At 39.3% G+C, this 26,620-nt stretch overlaps 2 protein-coding genes across 2 annotated transcripts; both read left to right on the forward strand.

The window, feature by feature from the left end:
• The first annotated feature begins 9,719 nt into the window (after positions 1-9,719).
• On the forward strand, positions 9,720-12,566 carry LOC145956487 (uncharacterized). The gene has a single exon (XM_083072093.1). It carries the CDS (start codon positions 9,720-9,722, stop codon positions 12,564-12,566), a length of 2,847 nt encoding a protein of 948 aa, XP_082928219.1.
• Positions 12,563-15,001, forward strand: LOC109817414 (transposon Ty3-I Gag-Pol polyprotein). The gene has a single exon (XM_020382682.2). It carries the CDS (start codon positions 12,563-12,565, stop codon positions 14,999-15,001), a length of 2,439 nt encoding a protein of 812 aa, XP_020238271.2.
• Positions 15,002-26,620: the final 11,619 nt, after the last annotated feature.

Consider the following 26,620-nt stretch of genomic DNA (forward strand, 5'->3'; position numbering starts at 1 on the left):
GTTAATAACATTATATAAATATTATATGTTTTTCAATATAATCAATCATCAATGTTTTAATATAATTTAGTACTAACCTTCAAATTTAGAAGAAAAAAATAAGACAATCAATATCGAATGAATGTCCACTAAAACTTAAATTTATTTCAAGATTAACACTATTTTTTTCAACTCATCATTTTTTAATTGTTGGGATTCAAATAGAAAAAGGATACAAATAAAAAAAATCATTTTTGCAACATAATATTTTTTTTCAATTCATCATTTTTTTAATTGTTGGGATTCAAATAAAAAAGAATACAAATAAAAAAAATGTCATTTTTAAACACCGTATAACATTTTCTTTAAGATTTAAGTTTCGTAAGTTCATTCTTAAGAAAACTTAGAGAAGTAGTCTGAAGAGAATTAAGTACTTTAGAGTTGGTGAGAGTTCCTTTTCTTCTACTAACCTTTAAGAGTTTTGTAGGATCCTTCTCTTGAGAGTTATTATTATTGGCTGGTGATTCAAGGTTATTGGACTTGAGAATCTGTTAAGTCTCAATTATACCTCTTTTTGAATGAGATTTATTGAACAATTCTACTCATTCTTAACACCATTGCAAGATAATTGTTCCCTTTTTGATTCATCTTTTGTGCAGATATAGCTAACCCATTTTAGCTAACAATACCTTAATACACCTCATTTTTTGTGCAGGTATTGAGCTAGAGATTTGAGGATTGAAGATCTTTGGGATTGGAAACATAAGGAGCCAAGGAGCAGAGCAGAGTGGCTGCGCCGGGCGCAAGATGACGCCGCACCGGGCTTGAGAAGAACAGAGCAGTGGACTTCTGGAAGTCATACATGCGCCAAGTGCGAGACTCCACCACGCCGGGCGTGATCGAGGCAGAGAGTACCTCAAAACTCTCTGGAATGAATTGCGCCGGGCTTAATAGAGAATTGCGCCGGGCTTAATAGAGAATTGCGTCGGGCTTGCTCTAAGGCAGAGAATGCTTGAAAGCCTCTGGAAGACACTGCGCCGGGCGTAAAAAGTAATTGTGTCGGGCTTATAATGAGGCAGAAAGTGCTCAGAAGACGCTGCGCCAGGCGCGAAGACTTAGGCGCCGGGCGCGAAATCCTAATCTGACCTCCCAAGCTCGTATTTGAAGCCATTTTCGAGGGTTTCTCCCTCATTCACACATTGGACGAGTTTTAGGAGCTGTGGAAGGGATTCCCGGAGCTTGGAGCTGTTCGTGTGTGGGTCTTTCCTTCGGTTTCTTCATTTCCCCTTCATCTCTATTTTGTTTTGCCCTCATTGTTGTGAGTGGTTCCACCCATTTTTGTGGGGTTAGATGTAACCAACGTACTCTATTGTAATCCTTACGATTTTAATGATATATATACATGTTGTTTTATTCTTTGTTGTGTTTGTTTCTATTCTTAATGCTTGCTTTGGATTGATCACCCTTTGCATGATTTAAGGTTCCATGGGTATTGGAAAATAACCTTTGAAACTAGTTCTGAAACATATGCCTAGTGGTGATTGTATCTAGGGATAGAACTTGACCCATTAGTAGTCTTAAACCCTAGCCCGTAATGCGGGTGTAGATATTGAGTACTCAAGGGATTGATATTTAATATCCGCACCTAGGCTCTTTCTCTAAGGGATTAGGTTTGAGTAAACTCTTGGGTTGACTAAGCAATGAATTCAACAAGAGATTAAGGATACATTAGTGTTACGTTTGGTGAAATCTGACCCCCACAACCTCACAATACCACAATACCATTCCTTACCTTTTCCACTCACAAAATAATATTTATTTACAGCTTTCATTCCAATAGTCACAACTTTGAATTCACTGCACAAACTATGAAATTGGAATTATTCTTTAGTCACGAATAGTCAATAAATGCTTATATTACCTTCTAATCCCTGTGGATACGATATTTTTACTACTTGAACGGCCGGTATACTTGTCGTGTTTGAGACCGTTGATAGAATTAAACGAATTTACAAATATTAACAAAAGTGTTTCAACAGAAATCTGAACAAGTTTTTGACGGGCCGTTTCGAGACTTTGAAACGGCTGTTCCAATTCCAGAACGGCCCGTTTCGAACTGAAGAACAGCCCGTTCTGATCTTGGAACAACCCGTTCTGGGCTACTTTTCAAAAAGCGTTCACTTGCGCCCGGCGCAATTCATTTTTGCGCCCAGCGCAATCAGTTCCAGAGAGTTCTCTCTACTCTCTGCGCCCAGCGCAATTCTGTTTTGCGCCCAGCGCGAATGACTCCAGAGAGTTTTCTACACTCTCTGCGCCAGGCGCATGAATCATAAGCCTGACGCAATTCCCCTCTGAAACCCATATTTTTGTTGTTTTTAGTTTCTTTTTAAATTCCAGTTTCAGTCTAAGACTAGCTCTCTTTGAGTGAGTTGCACTGGTCATTATTGTATTTTGTCTGCTCATGATTGTCTGCCTGGAATTTTTGCTTATTTTCTGCAGATGGCTTCCTCCAGTAAGCGCCACCGTACAGGGAAATCGGGTCAGCCCTCGCGCAGGCCGAGTCGACCCTATTCCGACCTCTTTCTGACAGAGCGCAATGAGAAGCATTTCGAGTCCACCAGTGCTCAGAAATTTATACTGGAGAGGCGGGTTGAGCTGGAGCCAAATGAGGCTCCCGAGTTTCAAGCTGAACTGTGCAGGCGCCGATGGGACAAGCTCGGTTCCTATCCACTTTCGGCCAACATAGCTGTGGTCAAAGAGTTCTACACTAATGCTCTGAGACAGGAGGGCCTTGCCCCATTCACTAGCTATGTTAGGGGTGTGCATGTCCCCTATGACGCTCGGACGATCAATGAATTTCTGGGGACTACACTGAGGGACGATGAGCAGAATAAGTACGACAACTACAGTCACACTACTATGGATCCTGATGTGGTTGAGGCTGCCATATGTATGCCGGGACGTGGGTTCCACAGGAACCGAGCTCAGCAACCTCTGCACGTGAAGCGCAGGGATCTTCTACTGGTGGTTAGAATTTGGTCAGCCTTAGTGCATGCTAACATTCTCTCGTGTTCCCACGTTTCTGACTTGCACTGGACTCGGTCCATGCTTATGTACTATATCATGACTCAGAGGACCGTGGATCTGGGGGGCATTATCTGCATGGAGATCTCTGGCTGCGCCAACTCTGCACCTGGCTCAGCACTAGGACATCCATCCCTCATCACCCAGTTATGTCAGCTTGCCGGTGTGGATGTCCACTCGCCGCCTTTTGAGGGTCCTGGCAGGGCCATTGACAGCAGATACATCTCTGCCTATTGCCAGGATCGCGCTCCACCAGTAGTCCCTGCCCCCGAGCCTATTCATGCTGTTGGGCCCCAGGAAGACGTGCCTATGGATGATGCTGCTGTCCCAGACCCTCCACTCACTATCCATCAGCGTTTTGACGCCTTGGAGGGTCGCATGGCCACATTCATGCAGCGACAGGAAGACCGCCTGGAGACCTTTATGCAGAGGCACGAGGGCCAGATGGAGTCTCTCCACCGTGGACAGACCTTCATGTTTGATGCACTCAGGAGTTTCACGCTGCACTCTGCCCCTGATTACCAGTTCCCCACCACCGCTGATTATCATTCTTACACGGGGTGGCCTGGGGACCAGGCCTCTTTCTTTGGGGGGTGGAGCTGCCGAGGATGTTGGAGTTGCTGCTGAGGAGGGTGGAGCTGACCCCGGACAGGGATGATGACCAGGCTCTGTGATGGATGCAGATGGAGATTGCCTTAGACCATTTTATTTTTATTGTTCTTGTCATTTAATTTTTCTGTCATTTATTTTTAGTTGTTTAACTGCTTTTGTCCCAAAAACTCTTATTATATATTTAGTTCTTTTTGGTGATTACTGTTGGTTCAATTTTTTGTGAATATTCTGCTTTAGCATGGTTTTTAATCGCGTTGATACTTTCTTTGCTTGTGGTCGAGTCTGGATTGTGGTTTGCTTGATGTTTGTGGTGCGTGTACCTTAGACATTTTCAAGTCACGTTAAATCTTTAGTTCATGACTAGTTGCATGCGGGTTTCAATGTTGATCATAGAACTGAGCTGAGTTTGATAATTTGTGGATGCATAGCCGGGTGAGGTTTAAGCCTAAATACTTATGAGTGAACTACGCTTAAGTTGCATGATAGACTTTGCTTGAGTTTCCCTGGTAGTCTGCTTATGTTGTGTACTTAGGTGATCAAGGCATTCATATTTTCCCTTATTTTGCTAACCTCCTAAACCAAAAAGCCATTTTCACCTCTCACTTGACTCATACTTTCCTAAGCCCAACATCACACCTCTACTTGTCCCAAACCATGAAAAATTAACCATAACCTTTGCTTTGGTTAAGAGAGCAAATTGATGACATCAAGTAAGTTTGGGGGAGTTGTTAAATAGGAAATTTTGGGAAAAAGGAAGTATGTGGTCAACCATTAAAAAAAAACAAAAAACAAAAAACAAAAAAAAAACAAAAAAAAAACAAAAAAAACAAAAAAAAACAAAAAAACAAAAAAACAGAAAACAAAAATATTAGGATGTAAAAGTGTAAATATGCATCTTATAAAGGCTAATGGCTTGGATCCGAGAAAGGGCATGTGTGCTAAATTGTTGTATTGGGGTATGGAGAGGGATATTATTGTAAAAATTCCAATTGCTCTCTTAAGCCATAGCACCCTCAATTCTTGAAAAACCATAAGACTGCTACTGCTTGACCCTGCTTGACTCAGATTGCCCTAGTAAAGACCTTGTGATAAGTGCCTGCATTTGTTTTACCACTGGTTTCATTTGGAAACGAAGAACAAAGTTGAATCATGTGGCGTGAGTAGTAGACTAGAGAGAAACACTCACCCTTATACACTAGTGTGCATAGAGAGAAACACTTTCCTAGTGAGAATGCATTTATAGATAGTCATTACTCTTCTCAGCTCTTTGATCTCTTTTGAAACCTTTGTTTGCACCTTGTCATGTTCCATTGCAATAATTGTGACTGAAAATTCATTTAAGGTTCATGCTTGCGAAAAGAAAATACAAGTGAACTAGGATGTAGAACTTGACACACTTGCATTGTTTGTTATCAGCTAGATTAATTACCTGTTGCTTGAGGACAAGCAAGGTTCTAAGTTTGGGGGAGTTGTTAAGTCTCAATTATACCTCTTTTTGAATGAGATTTATTGAACAATTCTACTCATTCTTAACACCATTGCAAGATAATTGTTCCCTTTTTGATTCATCTTTTGTGCAGATATAGCTAACCCATTTTAGCTAACAATACCTTAATACACCTCATTTTTTGTGCAGGTATTGAGCTAGAGATTTGAGGATTGAAGAGCTTTGGGATTGGAAACATAAGGAGCCAAGGAGCAGAGCAGAGTGGCTGCGCCGGGCGCAAGATGACGCCGCGTCGGGCTTGAGAAGAACAGAGCAGTGGACTTCTGGAAGTCATACATGCGCCGGGCGCGAGACTCCACCACGTCGGGCGTGATCGAGGCAGAGAGTACCTCAAAACTCTCTGGAATGAATTGCGCCGGGCTTAATAGAGAATTGCGCCGGGCTTGCTCTAAGGCAGAGAATGCTTGAAAGCCTCTGGAAGACACTGCGCCGGGCGTAAAAAGTAATTGTGCCGGGCTTATAATGAGGCAGAAAGTGCTCAGAAGACGCTGCGCCAGGCGCGAAGACTTAGGCGCCGGGCGCGAAACCCTAATCTGACCTCCCAAGCTCGTATTTGAAGCCATTTTCGAGGGTTTCTCCCTCATTCACACATTGGACGAGTTTTAGGAGCTGTGGAAGGGATTCCCGGAGCTTGGAGCTGTTCGTGTGTGGGTCTTTCCTTCGGTTTCTTCATTTCCCCTTCATCTCTATTTTGTTTTGCCCTCATTGTTGTGAGTGGTTCCACCCATTTTTGTGGGGTTAGATGTAACCAACGTACTCTATTGTAATCCTTACGATTTTAATGATATATATACATGCTGTTTTATTCTTTGTTGTGTTAGTTTCTATTCTTAATGATTGCTTTGGATTGATCACCCTTTGCATGATTTAAGGTTCCATGGGTATTGGAAAATAACCTTTGAAACTAGTTCTGAAACATATGCCTAGTGGTGATTGTATCTAGGGATAGAGCTTGACCCATTAGTAGTCTTAAACCCTAGCCCGTAATGCGGGTGTAGATATTGGGTACTCAAGGGATTGATATTCAATATCCGCACCTAGGCTCTTTCTCTAAGGGATTAGGTTTGAGTAAACTCTTGGGTTGACTAAGCAATGAATTCAACAAGAGATTAAGGATACATTAGTGTTACGTTTGGTGAAATCTAACCCCCACAACCTCACAATACCACAATACCATTCCTTACCTTTTCCACTCACAAAACAATATTTATTTACAGCTTTCATTCCAATAGTCACAACTTTGAATTCACTGCACAAACTATGAAATTGGAATTATTCTTTAGTCACGAATAGTCAATAAATGCTTATATTACCTTCTAATCCCTGTGGATACGATATTTTTACTACTTGAATGGCCGGTATACTTGCCGTGTTTGAGACCGTTGATAGAATTAAACGAATTTACAAATATTAACAAAAGTGTTTCAACGGAAATCTCAACAGAATCATAGTGGATGCGTGTTATGCAGTTCCCTGAAGAAGCTCATTTTATTTTTCCTTCTCCTCTTTTCTCTTTGATTTTGAGTTAAGGAAAGCGATAACCTAATTCTTTATTGATTGTTGAAATTGCTGTTGAAATATTTGTTGAATGATTATATCTTTATTGTTGAGTTGAATGGTTTTGAAGATTTAGTTTGTTGAGATTTTGGTTCTTGATTTTCATAAGAACTTGATGAATTGGAATAATCTTTGGTTGCATATTGAAATGAGAAGTATATATAGATTTTTGATGTTATATAGTTATGAATTTTGGTGTTGCATGCTTGGATTTATTGAGTTTCAGGTGTGGAGAGCCAAAATCAGAGTTCTTCCAAGTGCATAATTCATCATGTCGGGTGCAGCTTCAAGTCATCAAACGTGATGCAGGCTAAAGACTCTGTCTCATTAGTCACAAGATTGATAACACCAAGCATGAGTTAGAGGATAGCTCTTTGACTTGGTTACACCAGATGTGGGTTGAATGGCATCAGGCATAGATGCCTTTAAAACTCTCTAAGTTGGTGATGGTAAGCCCCAGTTGAGTGGCACCAGACATGATCAAAACAAAATCTCTTTGCTTAGACGACGTCAAGCACTAGTGTAGTAACGTCAAACGTGAGTCAACTAGAGGCTTTCTGCTTGAACGGGGTCGAACATGGGTTTTGGCCATGCTAGACATGATTGCCACATAGGCTTTTTGCCTCATTCACATTGGGCACGAAGAGAATGGCATTGGGTGTGGGTTGCCTAATGAAATTATGTTCATTTTATGGACTAAGTGTTAAACATGCATATGTTTGTTAAACCTCTATCATGTTGCATGTTGATGTATGATGTTGATCCTTTATACATTGATATAAGATAATGTGTAATAAATGATTAAACTATTGAGAGTTATAAGTTAAAATGTTGAGGTGGGTGTGTTGAGAATTCTTAATGCATTATGTTGAGTTGTGTTGATAGACTTAGGACTAAATGAGAGGTTATTTTAAAAGTTGAATATCCCACTGTGACTCTATGAGGATATTGTGTTGTAGTGCTCGACTAGCTCAATTGTTGAAAATCCTTCTTGAGAAGTTGACTCTAAAGTAGATTATTGAGTCTCCTCTAGGATCTTAGTTAATACGAGGCACGGTTAAGTCATATTGTCTATAAGTGACCATAATATAGGGGGCAACTCAAGCTATACTGATTGTAAAATGATCAAATGTTTGTCCATACGGGAGCCAAGTTGAGCCCTACATGTACAAAATGACCAAATTGAGTAAGGTATAAGGTTGAGAGCCATAATCCTTAATTAAATACTAAAAAGGGCGTAGTATTTAAAAGGTAGTTAGGAAGCTAATCCCATATGAGACTTAGTTATACATGTTAAGATTGTAGTAGGCTCACACCTAAGTTGTTCTACCCTAATAAGAATACTAGACTTTCTTAGTTTAAGTAACGAAATTTAAAAAATCATGTTGTGTTGTGAATTTTTATCAAACTTAGCTATTGATCTAGCTAGCCTAAAAAGATCGTGTTATTAGTTGTTAGTTAGTTTGGTAGGATCAAGTCACTTTAATTATTCACTTATGTTGTAAGATATCTCTTAGTTAAAATGTATGACGATGCATTCAGTTGCTGAGTTGTACATATGTTGTTGAGTTGATGAATTATGTTGTGCATATGTTATGATGTATGGATAAGTTGTAATGTGATTGTGTTGTTCTAGTTGAATATTGAATTGAGTTGTTCGCATGCAATGTTGACAAGTTAAGTTGAGGATGATGTTATGTTGCTAAGTTGTTGCTTTGAGTGGTTATTGAATGTTGAGTTGCTTAAGTTGTTACATAATAAATTTAATACTTCTATACGTTGTTGTATTTTTTGAATGTTAGATTACTCTTACATATTTCCTTGTTATTGGATTACGATGATCATATTTTTATATGAGAGTAGAACAGGGATAAGCTGAAGGAGAAGATGAAGTTGAGAGTCATGTTGAATGGAGATGTAGCTTGGAACTACTTTATAGCTATTTAATTTATAGTGTTTCTTCGCTGGTAATGTAAGTTTATATTTCAATTTTGGATTACTATATATGTGTGTGTATGCAAGATATGATGTAGTTCCATTGAAATACATTTTATGATTTTTATATGATTTTAATATATTATTACACGTATATCCATAAATTATTTGTATGTTAACTCTAAATAGTTAAATATTTATTTTTATTGCTAGTTAAACTGTGAAGTGCATGAATTTGATGTCGTTACAATTTCAAATTCCAAAAAAAATATTTAATTAATCTGAAAATAAAAAGGTAATTTAATATGTATACGTAATTAAAATAACAAATTATATTTTTGTAATAAAAAAAGGAATTGTACCGGAGAGACCGTATCGGTCACGTGGGCCAACACGTGCCATTTCGTCAGACACCCATGCATAGCCACGTACAAGCATCACCATCAACGTCGGCTCGGCATGAGGCCGAGAACCGACATCAGTCTGGTTAATGCAAATATGGACCATCATCATTCATCGAGTCGGCTCGGTCAGGTACCGTTCCGACATAGAACATACCGGAAGTATACAGGCTGCCGTATACGGACTAGACGGTTCGGTCATTTGCCGTTCCGACTAGTATTGATTAGCCGGCTCGGCCTCTTGCCGAAGGGTTAAGCAAGTCATAACAAGTAATCACAATCAAGAAAGGTAAGTACATGATTAAAGCCTAAACGACCAATTAGTACCGTATTACCTAATTTGGTAAATATCTGAGAGGGTCCATCACGCTCAGGCCCATGTCAGATGCTATAAATAGGTCACACGTAACAAGGTATGTCACTGTTCATTCATTACCCTAGAAAATCGTGCCCACACTGACTTAAGCATCGAAGTATCTTTTGCAGGTACCTCCCCCTCCGAAGAATCCACCTAAAGCTCTCGTTCGGTCCTCATATTCCCCTGAAGATTACGAGTGTACCCTCAAGCAGGTACATTTTGGCGCCCACCGTGGGGCCGAACCGATAGCTCTCGAGAAAGACGTATCCAGCACTGTTTCGACGTCATGGTGAAGACAAGGAAGACTAACGCTGAACACCAGTCCGAGGAGGAGCATCAGTCCGGGGCCGAAACGGTAGAGGAGACAAACTTGACCAATGTGGTACGACAAATGAAAGAGGAAATGATTGCCATGAAACAGCAGCGAGAGAGAGATGCCGCCGAAATGGCTGCATTGAGAGAAGAGAATGCTGCCCTGAAAAACCAATACCGAGATCCCACATGGAAACCATCCGAGACGACCCATACTCAGGGGTCGTTTCATTCACACGGACACCACACCCCTGCCAACCACACCTCTATTGCCACCCCATCCGCTCATGCTTCAGCTAGTAGGCCGATACTGCCGATGCCGGCCGGAGCACATCGGCATCCCTTTACATCAAATATCATGCAGACCGCGCTTCTTGATCATTGGAAGTCGTTGCCTCTCGACAAGTACGATGGGACCACTGATCCCGATGAACACGTAGATGTGTTCTTGACTCAAGTCACTTTAAGCACAACCGATGATGCCGCCCTATGTCGAATTTTCCCAACATCGCTAAAAGGACGAGCTCTGAGTTGGTTCACTCGGCTTCCGGCCAACTCAATTGATTCGTTTAGTACATTGGCCTCCCAATTCACAATTCAGTTTGCTACCAGTAGGCCTCACCAACTGACCTCGTTGGCTCTGGTAAGCATTCGTCAGGAGAAAAAGGAATCCCTTCGGACATTCATGAGCCGATTCAACAAGGCGGCATTGGAAATCCGAGACCTAAACCCGGCCGTCGCCCTGCATCATCTGACTACCGCCTTGAAGCCAGGTCCCTTCGCCAACAGTATTTGCAAGAAGCCACCATCCGACATGGATGACCTTCGGCGACGAGCCGATAAGTATATGCAAATGGAGGAGCTAGCTGAGTTCCGCAACCAAGCTAGAGCAGAAGTAGCGGCAAAGCCTGAAAGGCCAGTCGAGAATAATTTCCGAGGTCGCCCGAAAGAATTGGTACCTCGGGAGAGACCCCCTCGTGGCCCAAGGTATTCCCAGTACACACCACTTAACACTAACAGAGCAGCCATACTCGAGCAAGCGCTGGCCTCGGACGTGTTGGCCGTTCCAAAACGAGCTTCGACCCCCCCCAGGGCCGACACAACAAAATCTTGCCGCTACCACCGCAATCGGGGGCATTCGACAGAAGAATGCGCGGCTTTAAAAGACAAGATCGAAGACCTAATCAAACAAGGCCAGCTACAGGGTTTCATCGACCGACCGCACACAACTCGGCACGCCGACCGGTCAAGACGGCATGACCCTGAGCAAAGGAGAATGGAACCACGTCAGTATAGAGAACGGAGCCGGTCCAGAGAAAGACGAGATGTCGAACCCTCGTCACAGCCTCGGCGAGTCATCAATACCATAGCAGGTGGATTTGCTGGTGGTGGCTCATCTTCCTCATCGCAACGGAGGCATCTACGGGCCGTTTGGCATGTTCACGCCGTTGAAACAGTCCGTCGGCAATTACCTACTATCACCTTTACCGAAGCCGATTTCAAAGGCATTGATCCGGAGCAAGACGACCCAATGGTAATCAGTGTAGAAATCCATAACTGCATTGTGCGTAAAACGTTGGTAGATCAGGGAAGCTCGGCAGATATCTTGTACTGGAACACGTTCAAACAGTTGGGTATTCCAGAATCCGAATTGGTCCCCTACAACGAGCCACTGGTGGGGTTCTCTGGTGAGCGAGTGAAGACGAAGGGGTATATCAAGTTGTCCACACAGTTCGGATTTGATGAAGCTGATCACCGCGATATCCCAGTCAAGTACGTAGTGGTGCATGCCAACACATCTTATAATATTCTGCTAGGACGACCGTCCTTGAATCGGCTCGGAGCCATTGTCTCCACTCCTCATCTGGCCATGAAGTTCCCGGCTGAGTCCGGACGAATCGTCACCATACACGCTGACCAGAAAACGGCGCGCGAATGTTATTTTAGTAGCTTAAGGTTGCCGAGAATGGAGGAGCCAACCGAACCGAGAAGGGTGCACTCGGTTTCGCAACAGTCGGCCATCGACCTCGATCCACGAATCGATCAGGAGGAGAGGGTAGAGCCCATTGAAGATAAACAACCCTTCCAAGTAGGAACGACAAAATCCCAAGTTACTTACTTGGGAACCTATTTAACCGAAGGGGAGCGCCTAGCCATTCAGCGTGTGGTCCTCGAGAATAGAGACTTGTTCGCTTGGCACCCATCTGATATGCCTGGCATTGACCCCAATTTCCTGTGCCACAAGCTCTCCGTTAGCAAAGAGGCTAGGCCGATTGCTCAACGGCGCCGGAAAACGGGGGAAGAAAGAAAAACCGCCATCGAAGCAGAGGTGACCAAGTTGCTAGACGCTCAGTTTATCCGAGAGGTGCACTACACGACTTGGCTGGCTAACGTGGTCATGGTTAGAAAGTCAAATGGGAAATGGCGTATGTGCACCGATTATACCAATTTAAATAAAGCTTGCCCAAAAGACGCCTACCCACTCCCGAACATCGATCGGCTCGTCGATGGGGCATCCGGCCACAAATTCTTGTCTTTTCTGGATGCTTACTCGGGATACAACCAGATCCGGATGCACCCCCAAGACGAAGAAAAAACTGCATTCATCACCGAAACAGCCAATTACTGTTACCGGGTGATGCCGTTCGGATTAAAAAATGCCGGGGCCACATATCAACGTTTGATGAATAAAATCTTCCACAACCAGATCGGCCGAAGCATGGAAGTATATGTTGATGATATGGTGGTAAAATCAAGTGATGTATCGGCACATACGCATGACTTGGCCGAGTGTTCCAGGCGCTTCGGCAACATCAGATGAGACTCAACCCCGAGAAATGTGTGTTTGGAGTTTCGGGCGGCAAGTTCTTGGGATTCATGCTATCCAACAGAGGCATTGAGGCGAATCCGAATAAATGCCAAGCCATCTTGGACATGAAAAGTCCGACAACGTTGAAAGAGGTTCAAAAGTTAGCCGAACGGCTCACTTCGTTGTCTCGCTTCCTTCCCTGTTTAGCCGAGATTGCCGGGCCGATCCTACTCTTGCTGAAGAAAACGGAACGATTCAAATGGACCCAAGGGTGTGAAGAAGCTTTTCAGCAGTTTAAAAACCGGCTCGGCATGCCCCCAGTATTATGTAAACCGGTCGTCGATGCAGATATGATTATCTATTTGTCGGTTTCGGACAGCTCCATCAGTGCCGTTATGATGCAAGAAAACCAAGGTCAACAGCTCATCTATTTTATTAGTCGGACGTTGCAGGACGCCGAGCGACGTTATCAATTGCTCGAGAAGGTTGCCCTAGGACTCGTCTACGCCGCCCGACGGTTGAGACAGTACTTCCAAAGCCATAAGGTTGTCGTCCGAACCGACTGTCCGATCGCAAAGGTCCTTCGGAAGCCAGAAATTGCCGGCCGAATGATGGCGTGGTCGGTTGAGTTATCTGAATTTGACATATCCTTCGAGCCAAGGGGCCCTATTAAATCACAACACTTGGTAGATTTCGTCAATGAGCTCACTCCTCCAGGATCTTTCGAAGACCAACCTTGGATCCTTCATGTGGATGGATCATCTAACGCCCAAGGTAGTGGTGCGGGCATAATCCTCGCTAATCCTTCGGGCATCACAATTGAGCAATCCCTTCGGTTCGGCTTCCGCGCGTCCAATAACCAGGCCGAGTATGAAGCTTTAATAGCCGGACTTAGACTAGCAACAGAGATGAATGTTAAGAAGGTTATATGCTGGACCGACTCGAAAGTAGTTGCCGAACAAGTCAACGACAACTTTCAAGTCAAAGATGCTAATTTGTTGCAGTATTATCACCTCTTCCGAAAACTCAAAGATGATTTCACCGAGGTTCAAATTCGGCATATTCCAAGAAGTAACAACGAACGAGCCGATCAGTTAGCTCGGCTCGCCAGCACCAGAAAGCCAGGACAGCTAAGAACAACAATTCACCTCGAAGTCCCCTCTCCAAGTGTGGCCGTCGAGTGCATGGCTGCCGAGGTCGAAGTTCCAAGCTGGCTGACTCCTATTCGGAACTTCATCCTCCAGGGAGAATTGCCAACTGATTCGGTGGAAGCCAGAAAATTGCGAACCCAAGCAGCTCGGTACTCCATCATAGCCGGCGAACTCTACAGGCGCGGATTCTCCACCCCGTTGCTTAAGTGTATTGACAATCTCCAGGCCGACTATGTGATGAGGGAAATTCACGAAGGCATCTGCGGATCCCATTCCGGAGGCCGAACTCTTGCGGCAAAGGTATCACGAGCCGGATATTATTGGCCGACTCTAAAAGGAGATTGTGCTGAGTTTGTTAAGAGGTGCATACAGTGTCAACGGCATGGGAATCTAATCCATGCCTCGGCCGCCGAACTACACAGTATCAGCTCTCCATGGCCGTTTGCGTTATGGGGAATTGACGTACTTGGCCCATTCCCCATGGCGAGGGGACAAGTTAAGTTCCTTCTCGTGGCAGTAGATTACTTCACAAAATGGATTGAGGCCGAACCACTTGCTTGCATCTCTGCTGCTAACGTCCAAAAGTTTGTATGGAAGAACATCATCACCCGTTTCGGCATCCCATATGCCATCATTTCAGATAACGGTCTCCAATTCACGGACAAAAGGTTCAACTCATTCCTCGAAAACCTTGGCATTCGGCACAGGTTCACATCGGTTGAGCACCCTCAGTCGAATGGCCAGGCCGAAGCGGCCAACAAGGTTATCCTTACCGAACTGAAAAGAAGACTCGGCTCAGCAAAAGGAGTATGGGCTGATGAATTACCAGAAGTCCTCTGGGCATACCGGTGCACACCACAGTCCACCACTAAAGAAACCCCCTTTCGCCTAACATATGGTGCCGACGCAATGATACCGGTTGAAGTAGGGGAGCCATCATTCAGACGACAACATTTTCAAGAGGACTCCAATGACACATCTCTTCGGGCCGAACTAGATGTTCTTGAGGAAGTACGGGACAATTCGCAGGTAGTAGCCGAAGCATGCAAGCAACGCATGAGTCGGCGCTTCAATTCTAACCTCAAACCAAGAACATTTCATGACGGAGATCTTGTATGGAGGGCAACCGGCTCGGCAAGGCGCAACCCGTCTGAGGGCAAACTGGCAGCCAATTGGGACGGCCCGTTTCGAGTGCGCCACGCTCTTCATAACAGGGCATACAAGTTGGAGGAGTTATCCGGCAAAGTCCTCCCACGAACATGGAACTCTACGCACTTGAAGACTTACTATAGCTAGTTGTCTATTTCACAAACTTGTAAACGTTGTAAGGGTGCACTCTTTTCCTTGAACCGGTCTTTTTCCCTCTTAAAAAATAGTGAAAAGAGGTTTTGGCCGGCAAGGTTTTTAACGAGGCATCCATTTATCAATAACAACACGATTCAATCACTCATGCTTTAATTAATTATTCAAGTCTTCCCGCCCGAGATATCTCTCGGCCAAGGATGTGGCTTTAATTAAATTATTCAAGTCTTCCCTCCCGAGATATCTCTCGGCCAAGGATGTGGCTTTAATTAATTATTCAAGTCTTCCCTCCCGAGATATCTCTCGGCCAAGGATGTGGCTTTAATTAAATTATTCAAGTCTTCCCTCCCGAGATATCTCTCGGCCAAGGATGTGGCTTTAATTAAATTATTCAAGTCTTCCCTCCCGAGATATCTCTCGGCCAAGGATGTGGCTTTAATTAAATTATTCAGGTCTTCTCTCCCGAGATATCTCTCGGCCAAGGATGTGGCTTTAATTAAATTATTCAAGTCTTCCCTCCCGAGATATCTCTCGGCCAAGGATGTGGCTTTAATTAAATTATTCAAGTCTTCCCTCCCGAGATATCTCTCGGCCAAGGATGTGGCTTTAATTAATTATTCAAGTCTTCCCTCCCGAGATGTCTCTCGGCCAAGGATGTGACTTTAATTATTCAAGTCTTCCCTCCCGAGATATCTCTCGGCCAAGGATGTGGCTTTAATTAAATTATTCAAGTCTTCCTTCCCGAGATATCTCTCGACCAAGGAGACGGCTCACGCAAATTAAGTTGTTAATCACCACAAGAGTTCACGCCAGTTATAACATAAAGAACGGAGAAATTTCATTAAAAGAGAAGGGTACATTATCAATAGGCGCTATCGGCCCCATAATACAAAAAAAAAAAAAAAAAAAAAAAAAAATTTAAGACACTACTTCTACCTCCCCCTGAACTGGACCATCCTCAGGCGCAGCCTCCTCGTTCAGAGTCTCCTCTTCGTTAGGCCCAGCTGGCCGAGCCGGAGCCTCCTCGTCGGCTTCCTGATCAGGTGGAATGGAGGTCATATCCACCAACTTCCCTTGGAAAAAATCTTTTGTCATGTCCAGGTGGAAGTCAGGAGGAAATTCGCCGAAGTAGCAAGCCTGCCGAGCAGCTTGAGCAAAACCGGCCTGATGCTGACTGAGAACCTTGGCGCGCGCCTTTTCCTGATAAGCACCAAAGGCAGCCTTTTCAGCATCCAGCTCCTTGCTCAGAGCTGTCACCTTATCAGTCTCGCCCTTCAGAGCAAGTTCGAGACACTGTACCTTTAAGGCCAAGTCATCAGCGGTTCTTCCTCGGCGATCCATCTCGGCCTGGTACTTGCTACTAGCCGTCTGGGCGTCGGTTAAAGCAGCCAGTGTCTCTTGAAGAGACTTCTCCTGCTCAGCTAGCTGTTTGCGCAACTCGTCAGCCTCACCGTTCGGCTGCATGACAATACTCTGTGCCATGGCCACAGCGCGCACTTGGAACTCACAAAAGAAGCTCCATTTCTGCGCCGAACTCATTCGGCTCAGCAGCCCCTGGCCTACCTCAGAGGTCAGGTCTTGACTCAGGAAATCCTGAGCGTTAACATTGCCAGCCAAGAAACTTGGTGCCGACAAGCTTTCGGGAACAGGGGGGCTGGCTACTCGGCGCTGTTTTGCCCGGCGACTCTCCTCCTCGGCCCTAGAGTCAGGCCTTCTTTTTTCAGGTTGGGGCCGGGTGGTCTTCTTCGGCCGAGACGTGGGTCCGACCCCGCTACCTTGACCAGCTGGTTGATTCACGCGCGCGGCGGGCGCAGGCCTATTCGCGGTATTCGATGCAAGTTGGTTCCGAAGCAAGTTGCGGATATCCAAATCATCATGAGCCACCATTATACCTGCACATCATTAGTCAAAATCAATGATAACACTTGAATTCAAACAAGTAGGAAAAATACCATACCGATTAATTCTTCGACCACATCGGCCGAATCAAACAATCGGACAAGAGGACGACATGGTAAGGGCCGAGGCAACTTGTTTAAAAAATCAAGACTTCCTCTCTCCTCTGGGGACATGCGTGACTTGGAAACCGTGTCATACTTGCGCGGCTTCTGGGTCCAGTAGAAGGGAAATAGTGGATTTCCCTCAGCGTCAAAGAAATACTTATTCCCTGGTTCCGGCCGAATCATCACCTTCATAAATCCCACTTTAAATTTTTTGTAGGAGGTGGTGAAAGGTTGTAGTAGACAATCACTGTGGCGAATCAAAGACAGCCACTTGGCCTTCCTCGTCGGCCGAGAAGTATAGAAATGCAAAAATAGATGTGGAGTAGGAGAAAGACCGAGACCCAGACACAAATGCCTGAACCCTTGCATAGCGGCCCAGGTGTTCGGGTGAAGTTGACTCGGCGCCACATTCAAAAGCCGAAGTATACCCATGAAGTAATTGTCAAATGGGAGAGATATCTTCAAATCCCGGAACATATAATCATACACATAGAAAAAGGGGTATTTAGAAGTCCCCTGACTCAAATAAACAAAATCCGGATTGGACACCCCGTCGCCTCGGCATGGTTGAAAGAAGATGGCAGAAGGCTCCTCATCTTTAGGAAAGTCCAAAAACTTCACGGCCGATACAAAATCCACCAGAGATTTTTTACTTGTATACCGAGAGTATACACTACCAACCTCACCGTGCACCCATGAATATCCTGGAGTTGATATCGGAGGGAACACTCTTGATGATTCTCCACCCCGACTAGGTTGCTCATCGGAACCTACAGCTGATGCCGAATCACTCCCACTTTGAGAATGACCGGACCCAGAAGCCGACTCCACGGAATTGTCCCCATTAGATGCCGAAGCCGATGGTGCATCCCGGTTCGGCGTCGCCCTTAACCTAGATTCCCCTTCGTCCCCAGAAGAGTCAATGTTAACAACACCCAAATTAGCCATTACGTACCTGATGGTTGAGCTTGACCTATCGTTGATAATACTCAAAACGCTTCCAAACAACTTCGGCTCGGAACAGCTAATGAATTCGCACGAAAGAACCCTCACATCCTTACCCTTATTTATAGGCGTCTCTAATGAGCACCTGAAACGACACCCCCTCGTGCATACCGTTGGATCATCTAGATCCAACGGTTCAGGATACGCGACTCTTCGCATGCGTCATTAATGCCCAACGGACACAACCCTTCGCCTCCCGCCGCAACTTTGCATGCGTCATTAATGACCAACGGTTATATCCCTTCGCTTCCCACCATAACTTCTCGCGTACGCCATCAAATACCCAACGGTTACAACCCTTCATATCCCACCATCAGTTGTAACCCTTAGCTTCTTCTTCACGACACCGACTGAAAAATCCTCTTTTTATTTCATTAACCTTTCGCGTCGCTTCGTTCCTCAAAGGCTGGGGGGCTTGTGTACCGGAGAGACCGTATCGGTCACGTGGGCCAACACGTGCCATTTCGTCAGACACCCATGCATAGCCACGTACAAGCATCACCATCAACGTCGGCTCGGCATGAGGCCGAGAACCGACATCAGTCTGGTTAATGCAAATATGGACCATCATCATTCATCGAGTCGGCTCGGTCAGGTACCGTTCCGACATAGAACATACCGGAAGTATACAGGCTGCCGTATACGGACTAGACGGTTCGGTCATTTGCCGTTCCGACTAGTATTGATTAGCCGGCTCGGCCTCTTGCCGAAGGGTTAAGCAAGTCATAACAAGTAATCACAATCAAGAAAGGTAAGTACATGATTAAAGCCTAAACGACCAATTAGTACCGTATTACCTAATTTGGTAAATATCTGAGAGGGCCCATCACGCTCAGGCCCATGTCAGATGCTATAAATAGGTCACACGTAACAAGGTATGTCACTGTTCATTCATTACCCTAGAAAATCGTGCCCACACTGACTTAAGCATCGGAGTATCTTTTGCAGGTACCTCCCCCTCCGAAGAATCCACCTAAAGCTCTCGTTCGGTCCTTATATTCCCCTGAAGATTACGAGTGTACCCTCAGGCAGGTACAGGAATTAATCTTCAACTTTTCGTATGATCTCATTTATATCATTTTCCTAAAAAAAATCTGCAAATCATATTTTTTTTATAAATTTTGAACTCTATATATTTGTTTCAAAGCCAATTTTTTTAATTGTAGTTTAAACCAAATGCAAAATAATTATTTTATAATTTTTAAATGAGTTATAAAAATACTTCTTAGATGGGAGTTAGGATTAAGATCTAAATCTTAACTCTTGCAATTACAAAAAATTTAAACTGGGAATACATATCCACATATTTGATATATGTCAAACTCTTAAAAGAAATAATTACAATATTTGACAAAGAATGATCTTTAATAATGAAAAAAAAAATTAAGAAAGGTAGTAACTAATGGATTGGTGTAGCACTCATACACTTTATGCTCACACGTTATTAGATATGATTTATTTAGCGAAAAAATCTTATGTTTGAATCCACTATGTACAAAATCTTTCGACTAAACGACAGTTACGGTATCCCAAATATCTCTGGCCTAATAATGGGCTGGGAAATACTCGTATAGGAAAAAAAAAATCTAATCTAATTTGTATAACAATATAGTGCACCTTTTGCACCATATTTATAAATATAATTTGTATATCAATATAATACACCTTCTACCATCATATTATTATTAGAAAAAATTCAAGTGTCACGTTAACTAAAAATTAGATAATTAATAATATATAAGTAGAAAGTAATCTTCACCTTACAAGTCAATTTTGTAGAATTAAATTAAGTTTAAATCTATTATTCTAAGATGATATCAGAATTATCCTAAATTCTTAAAATGGATCGATCACCTATCATTGATATATGCATCATAAACATGAGAGGGTGTATTAAAAAAAACATTATCATTTTAATAATACTAAACATGAGAAAATATATTAAAAAAATTCAAATCTTACACTCACATTAACTAAAAATTAGACAATTATTTAATTTACAAGTAAAAAGTAATCCTCCTCTTACACTTGAGTTAGGCTTATTTTTCTATGAAATAAAATTCTTCCTTGTTGTGCTTGAATGTTCGTCATTGGTTTGTTGTTGTGTTGCGCTGAGTGAGGCACTGTGTTGCCCTCCCCCATTCTGTCATACTTTGCACTCATCATTGCCTCTGTTCCACTGCTGCGCAAATCCAAATATCTTTATTCCATCTATATTCATGATTTTTCTTCCTTTTTCCTTATAGATTTTTGCTAAGTAACTAATTATAAATATAAAAAAATTGGTCAGTGACAATTACAATAACGCAAATAAAATTAATTTTCTTTTTATTATATTATAAATATAAAATATTTATGAACTTTATTAATGATTAAAATATTTATAGTAAGACAAATAAAAATTAAATATAATGTCATCAAACATTATGATATGTATAATAAAATTCATTAAGAATACGCTGATTTTATAGATTTTTTTTGTAATTAACTATTATCAGTTGAATAACAAAATTGTCATTTGTAGTGATATCTTTTCTTAAGTATATTTTTTTTCATCTATAATACTTAAACATAATGTTATGATTAAAATATTCAAACTCAATTCCATTTTAACTAATCACATGTTAATTAAGATAATACATTTGGTAAAGAAAGATAACCAAAACAAAATGTCTTATTCTCGTGACATAACTTTGCAACATAAATATTAAAAATACGAATTTATTTTCTATATATTGTCAATATACTTTTGTATTACATTTTCATGAAATATTATAATAATAAATATAAAGTTATAGTATAAATTAACTTATATGTTTTATTGATTAAAAACTCATTTTGAAATTTTTATATGAAAAAAATCTTACAACAAACTATCTACGTCAAAATGCTCCAATGTTAGATTTAAATAAAAAATAGTTCTGATGTATATAAATTTGGTTAAAAATTCTTAGAATTTACATAAGGAAAAAGCTGATCTTAAAACTAACCTAAAATTTGAAATAGGGAAAAAAATATAGAAGAAATTTTATTTGTAATCGATTAATAAAAGTTTTAAAATATTTATGTTGAATTGAACAGTGCAATAATGCTGTGGCGGGCCCACTTGAACTAAAGCCGTTGCAGAGCCGCGCTTACTTGGTCCGTGGGTTTTCATTAGGTTTTCGGTACATACTGCTACGCTTTTTGGTTCGTCCCTGGAAGTATCTACCGCCGACAGCAGTGACTAATCTTTTCGCTACGTTGGAGGCACCTCAAAAGGTGGGATAGCTGGCCCCAAAATTTAACGCGGCTGCATACATAGGCAAGATTCGAACCCCTAACCTTACTTAAGTGTGGATCAACCCCTATCGCTGAACCACACGCTTGGAGTTAGTGCATACTTGTACGCTACCATTCATTACATTGCTCTTTTAATACCCATCCATTCTTTTCAATTTTAATCATTCTATTCTTTTTTTTTGGACACCAATCATTCAAAATTATTGAATGAGCTGTCTCCTTGCTTTACTTTCACAGAAATGATTATCTTCTTATACGCATTATTATTTTATATAAAACAGTAAATAAATAAATATTATTAATATTATATATAGTTACATAAAAAAATAATATTATAAATATAATATATAAGCATAAATTTATTTATTTAATATATATTTATATATATTTTTAGTATCGATTTTGAATAAGTTTTATTGATATATATTTTGTATCACTTTAAATTATATACACACATTTTAACAATATATAATATATATTGTAATTATAATATAAATATAAATATTTTTTAATAATAAGTAATGTATTTTTATATGATAACTTTTTTACATTATATATTCAACATTTTGATATTATAAAAATATATATTAGATATTAAAAACATGTTTATATCATAAATAAATTAAACTTGATTTTTATAAAATTTAACACTTATTTTTATATTTTGAATAGTATTAAATTATTATAAAATAGGTCTTTAAGATTGTACCCAAACACTTAAAAAATGTCTGATAGATAAATAAGTCATACTTAGGATATATATTTTTAAATAAAGTTAGGTCCAAACCTACTAAATTATAATAAAATATAGTCTGACTTAATTTATTTTCATCTTTAATTATAATTTTAGATATAAAAACTTGTAAAAAATAATTATAATATATATTTATGTCTATAAAAATTATACATAAAATTTTTAATACTATAATATATAAATAAATATTATCCTTACTATCTAAAATTTCTGGATCTAATATGTATTCATAGAATGTAAATTAGGTTGTTCAAACATTACTTTAACATTACAAGAATTAATTATGAGAACCAGGCGGATTTGTGTTTTTAGAATAGACCTTTCAATCTCCAGGTCAAAAGACATAATTATTTGACTTTTATCAATTATCATACAAGGAAAATATAAAAATAATAGAAAATAGTGTGGAAAGATCGGAAACTATTTTATTTTACATTTTACTTTTTTTTATATAGATAGTCAATCCTATTTAGAGTCTGTTTAGGCTATTTTTTTTACAAATACTTATAATAAAAATAAAATAATTTTTTTAATAAATTAAAATTAACTTATGTATAAATTAATTTATACACATAATTTTTTTAATAAATTAAAATTAACTTATGTATAAATTAATTTATAAAAATTTAATATCAACTTTTCTAAGACTTATTTTTAATTTACGTATAAACTAGTTTTAGTTTATAAAAAAATATTTTATTTTCTATAAATATTTATAAAAAAAATTTATTGTAACATACTATTTAAATATATATATATTAAATATCTATATCTTTCTTAATAGAGATTTTAATAATAATTTATTTAATTATGACGATATAGCGTCATTTACTCTAAACCCTAAACCCTAAATCCTAAAACAATACTTCAAGGGTGAGGTTGATCTAAAGGTGATTGACCAATGAATTAGTGAGATAGAGAAGATTTTCAAGGTGAAGAGATGTTTAGAGGAGAGGAAGCTTACTTATGTTATTTATGTGTTGATTAATGTATGACTATATGAGAGGTGTTTTAAAAAGATGAATATTTTATTGTGAGAATATGATATTGAGATGCTTTACGAGCATAATTGTTGAAAAACTCTTTGAGTATAGTTGGCTCTTGAAGGGTAGTTTTGAGTCTCCTCAAGGTCCTTAGTTGATACAGTATAGGATCAAGTTAAGTCATACTGATTATAAATTACCAATGTAAAATCGTATGGGAACAAGGTTGAGGCATATGTATATGAAGTGACTAATCGAGTAAGATACAAGATTGGGGACCAAAATCTCTAATTAAGTACTGAAAGGGATGTAGTATTTTGAGGGTACTCAACAAGCTAACTCCATATATGTTTAGTTATGTTTTGTATGCTAAGGTTATGGTAGGTTTACGCCCAAGCACTAGTGCAAAAATTGGAACCGATCTTAAAAGTACTTTTAAAATCAGTTATTTCAAAACTGATTTTGTATGTAATATACAAAATCGGTTCTGAAATAACCGATTTTAAAAGTATCGTCAGAAATCTTTTATATTCCCCTCCATTGTCATTCTCTTCAATCTTTCCCTGAAACTCTCGTTTTCTAAAGTCTCCAATAAGGTAAATTTCGTTGTCGTTTTCATTTTTATTTTCGTCTTCTCATGTTCTTCTTCTGTTTCTTTTCGTTTTTTCATGATTTCTCGTCTCTGTGTTGTAGGTCCAGTTTGGGTTCGAAACTGGAACGGCCCGTTCTGCAAGGAGAAAGGCCCGTTCTCCAAGGAGAACGGACCGTTCTCCAAGGAGTACGGGCCGTGCTCCAAGTTACCTTTTAGGCATTTTGATCAGACTGGAACGACCCGTTCCAGTTTATTTTTTTCCCACATCCAGACTTTTAAGATTGATTATAAAACAACCGATTTTAAAAGTTAAACTTTTAAAATCGGCTCTTTCAAGATCGGTTAAAGAACCGATTTTAAAAGTAAAAAATAACCGATTTTAAAAGTCTTTTTTCCACTAGTGAAGTTTTCATTTTCTTGACAATAATATTATACTTTTTTAGTTTAAGTGGCAAAATCTGAGAAACCATATGTTGTGAATTGATATCCAAAATTGTTGTTGATCTAACAAGCTTAAAAAATCATGTTTTAAAGTTGGTTCGATAGGGTCAAGTCACTTAGATTGTTCACTTGTGTTGTAAGAGATCTTTTAGTGAAAATGCATGATAACATATTATGTTGTTGTGTGAATATATTGTGAAGTTGAGATATGTGTTGAAAGTTGATATATGTTGTTATGTTGCAATGTTATTTAATTTGTTGTGTTCTTAAGTTGAGTTGTGAACTACTGTGTTAATCACATGTTGTGTTGAAGAGTAGTATTATTGATATACTAAGTTGATATTTTAGTAAGTCGTGTGGTCTATGTATCAAGTTGGATATGTTGTTGAGTTATAAGCACATGGTGTATGTTGAAGTTATGTATAGTTAGTATATATTATTTCCATACTATGTTGTTTATTTTGAATATAAAATTGCGCTTGCATTTTTCTTGTACTTTGAGAGTCATGTTGGAGGATGACAATATTCTTTTTGGACTACTCTAATGTAGCTTATAAATAGTAATTATTTTACCAATAACTTAGGATTTATGTTTTTAGTTATGAATTATTGTGTGTGTGTGTGTAAGATTGTGATATAGTTTCATCGAAGAACATTTATGTTTTCAATAGATTATTTCCTATACATACACACACATATATATGAGAAATTCATTTATTTCAGAAGTAAATATGTTTAGTCTTATTCTGTTCAATAACTTATATTCTACATATTAAATTTCAACAATCCAACTACTGGATTGAAAGTTCTCAATCTATAGATCAAGTCTGCAAACTTTTAAAAAATATGAAAACCATTTGATGTTTTGTTTCATTAATTCAAATTGATGGATAATCATAAAATTATTTTATGCGTTGATTTGAATTAATGAAATAAAATATCAAATGGTCTTCAAATTTTTTAAGAACTTGCAAACTTGATATATGCATTAAGAATTTTAAATTCAACGGTTGTATTGTTAAAATTTGATGTAAAACGTGAGTTATTGAACAGAATAAATTTAGGTAAACTTATTTTTGGAGTAAACAAATCTCTCTTCATATATATATATATTATTGCATGTACATCTAATAATTACTTGCATAATAATCCTAGAATTATACATTTTTTATTGTTTAGATGTCGAGTTGTAAAGTGTATGAACTTGTTTAATCAATACACTTTTATTCTATAAAAACTAAAGATTTTTCTAATAAAAAATTCTTAAAAAATTTGTTAACTTTTATTTTAACAGCAATAAAAAGATTAAAATAATATATTTAGAGTCTTAAGTTTAAATTAATCTCAGCGGTTCATTATAATTCTTATGCATTAAAAAAAATGTAAAGCAAGACAAATTAGTTCCTGTCCTCGCGTAAAGCATATATACGCTCAAACACGTGTATAATGGTACAATATAAACTAAAAATTTAAAGCCAAAAGTATTACCGTTATTAACTTAGACATTCTAATTCTAATTGCCAGCTCCTCCTATAACCTCTAAAAAAATCATCCTATAAGTATATAACAATTTCCCGTCAGTACCGGAGACTGTGAGCTCATAATTCCAAATGCAACATTGCTAATTGCTTAGATCACTGATGTTAGGATACTGGTTTTATGACTTTTTATCATAGTTAATTTGAAATGTGTCATTCTTCTTTAAAGATGTATAACATGGTGCTTGCAAATCAAACTATACTCCTATTACATATGGTGCATCTACGATGTTTGATTCCACAATAATAATTTTTCAAGCATTATTATTGGTATTATTATCAATCAATAACATTCAATTATCTACTTTGATCTCCATCATAGGCATATGCCATAATTAAGTGATTGTGAAAGAGAGTCTCAACTCTCATCATTGAGCTCATGCGATGAAATCACAGATTTTTTTAATGATCATTTTGTTTGCAACTTACAAGAAATTAAGCTGTCTTTTTGTGAGATAAAATTTATAGTTTTGATTACTTAGTGGATCTATATCTGTGGTAACCTCAACCATCAACACCTTCATTATTATCAACACATTTTTAGTTGCATCCAGCAATTTCAATTTCACTATCAATTAATTATATACTGCTCTCACATCTCATTGTATATTATTGTTTCATCAACACTATGTAGAGAAATTGATCCTCGCTCCTCGACCCCAAAAGTTTCTTTATTAAAAAAGAAAAGCAAAACATTATATTACCGAAAGAATGAATCAATTATGCAAGAGCTTTGTACCGACGTTCTTGTTTTTCTTAGTAAAAGGGGAAAAAATTAAGAAACATGCATGCGTCCTGTCTGAAGATAAAGAAATTAAAAAGGAAAAAAAGGGAAGAAGTAATTTAATTTCCTAACAACCATATGTACATTAAAATATGGTCCATTCTGTTCCAACACTGCTATATTATATATATTAGTAATTTATTAAAAGACATTTAAGTAAGGTAGCATCGATCACTTTAGAGGTTCTTTCGCAGGAAAGGTCGAAGATTCTGTCTATTGCTAGCTGGTTGC

This window comes from Cajanus cajan, chromosome 3 (genome assembly GCF_000230855.2).
Source record: "Cajanus cajan strain Asha chromosome 3, NIPB_CcT2T_4, whole genome shotgun sequence".
Lineage (NCBI taxonomy): Eukaryota > Viridiplantae > Streptophyta > Magnoliopsida > Fabales > Fabaceae > Cajanus > Cajanus cajan.

What these genes read in the sequence shown, in the direction of transcription:
- LOC145956487 (XM_083072093.1), top strand. Translation starts at nt 9,720, where the DNA reads ATGGTGAAGACAAGGAAGACTAACGCTGAACACCAGTCCGAGGAGGAG.
- LOC109817414 (XM_020382682.2), top strand. Translation starts at nt 12,563, where the DNA reads ATGAGACTCAACCCCGAGAAATGTGTGTTTGGAGTTTCGGGCGGCAAG.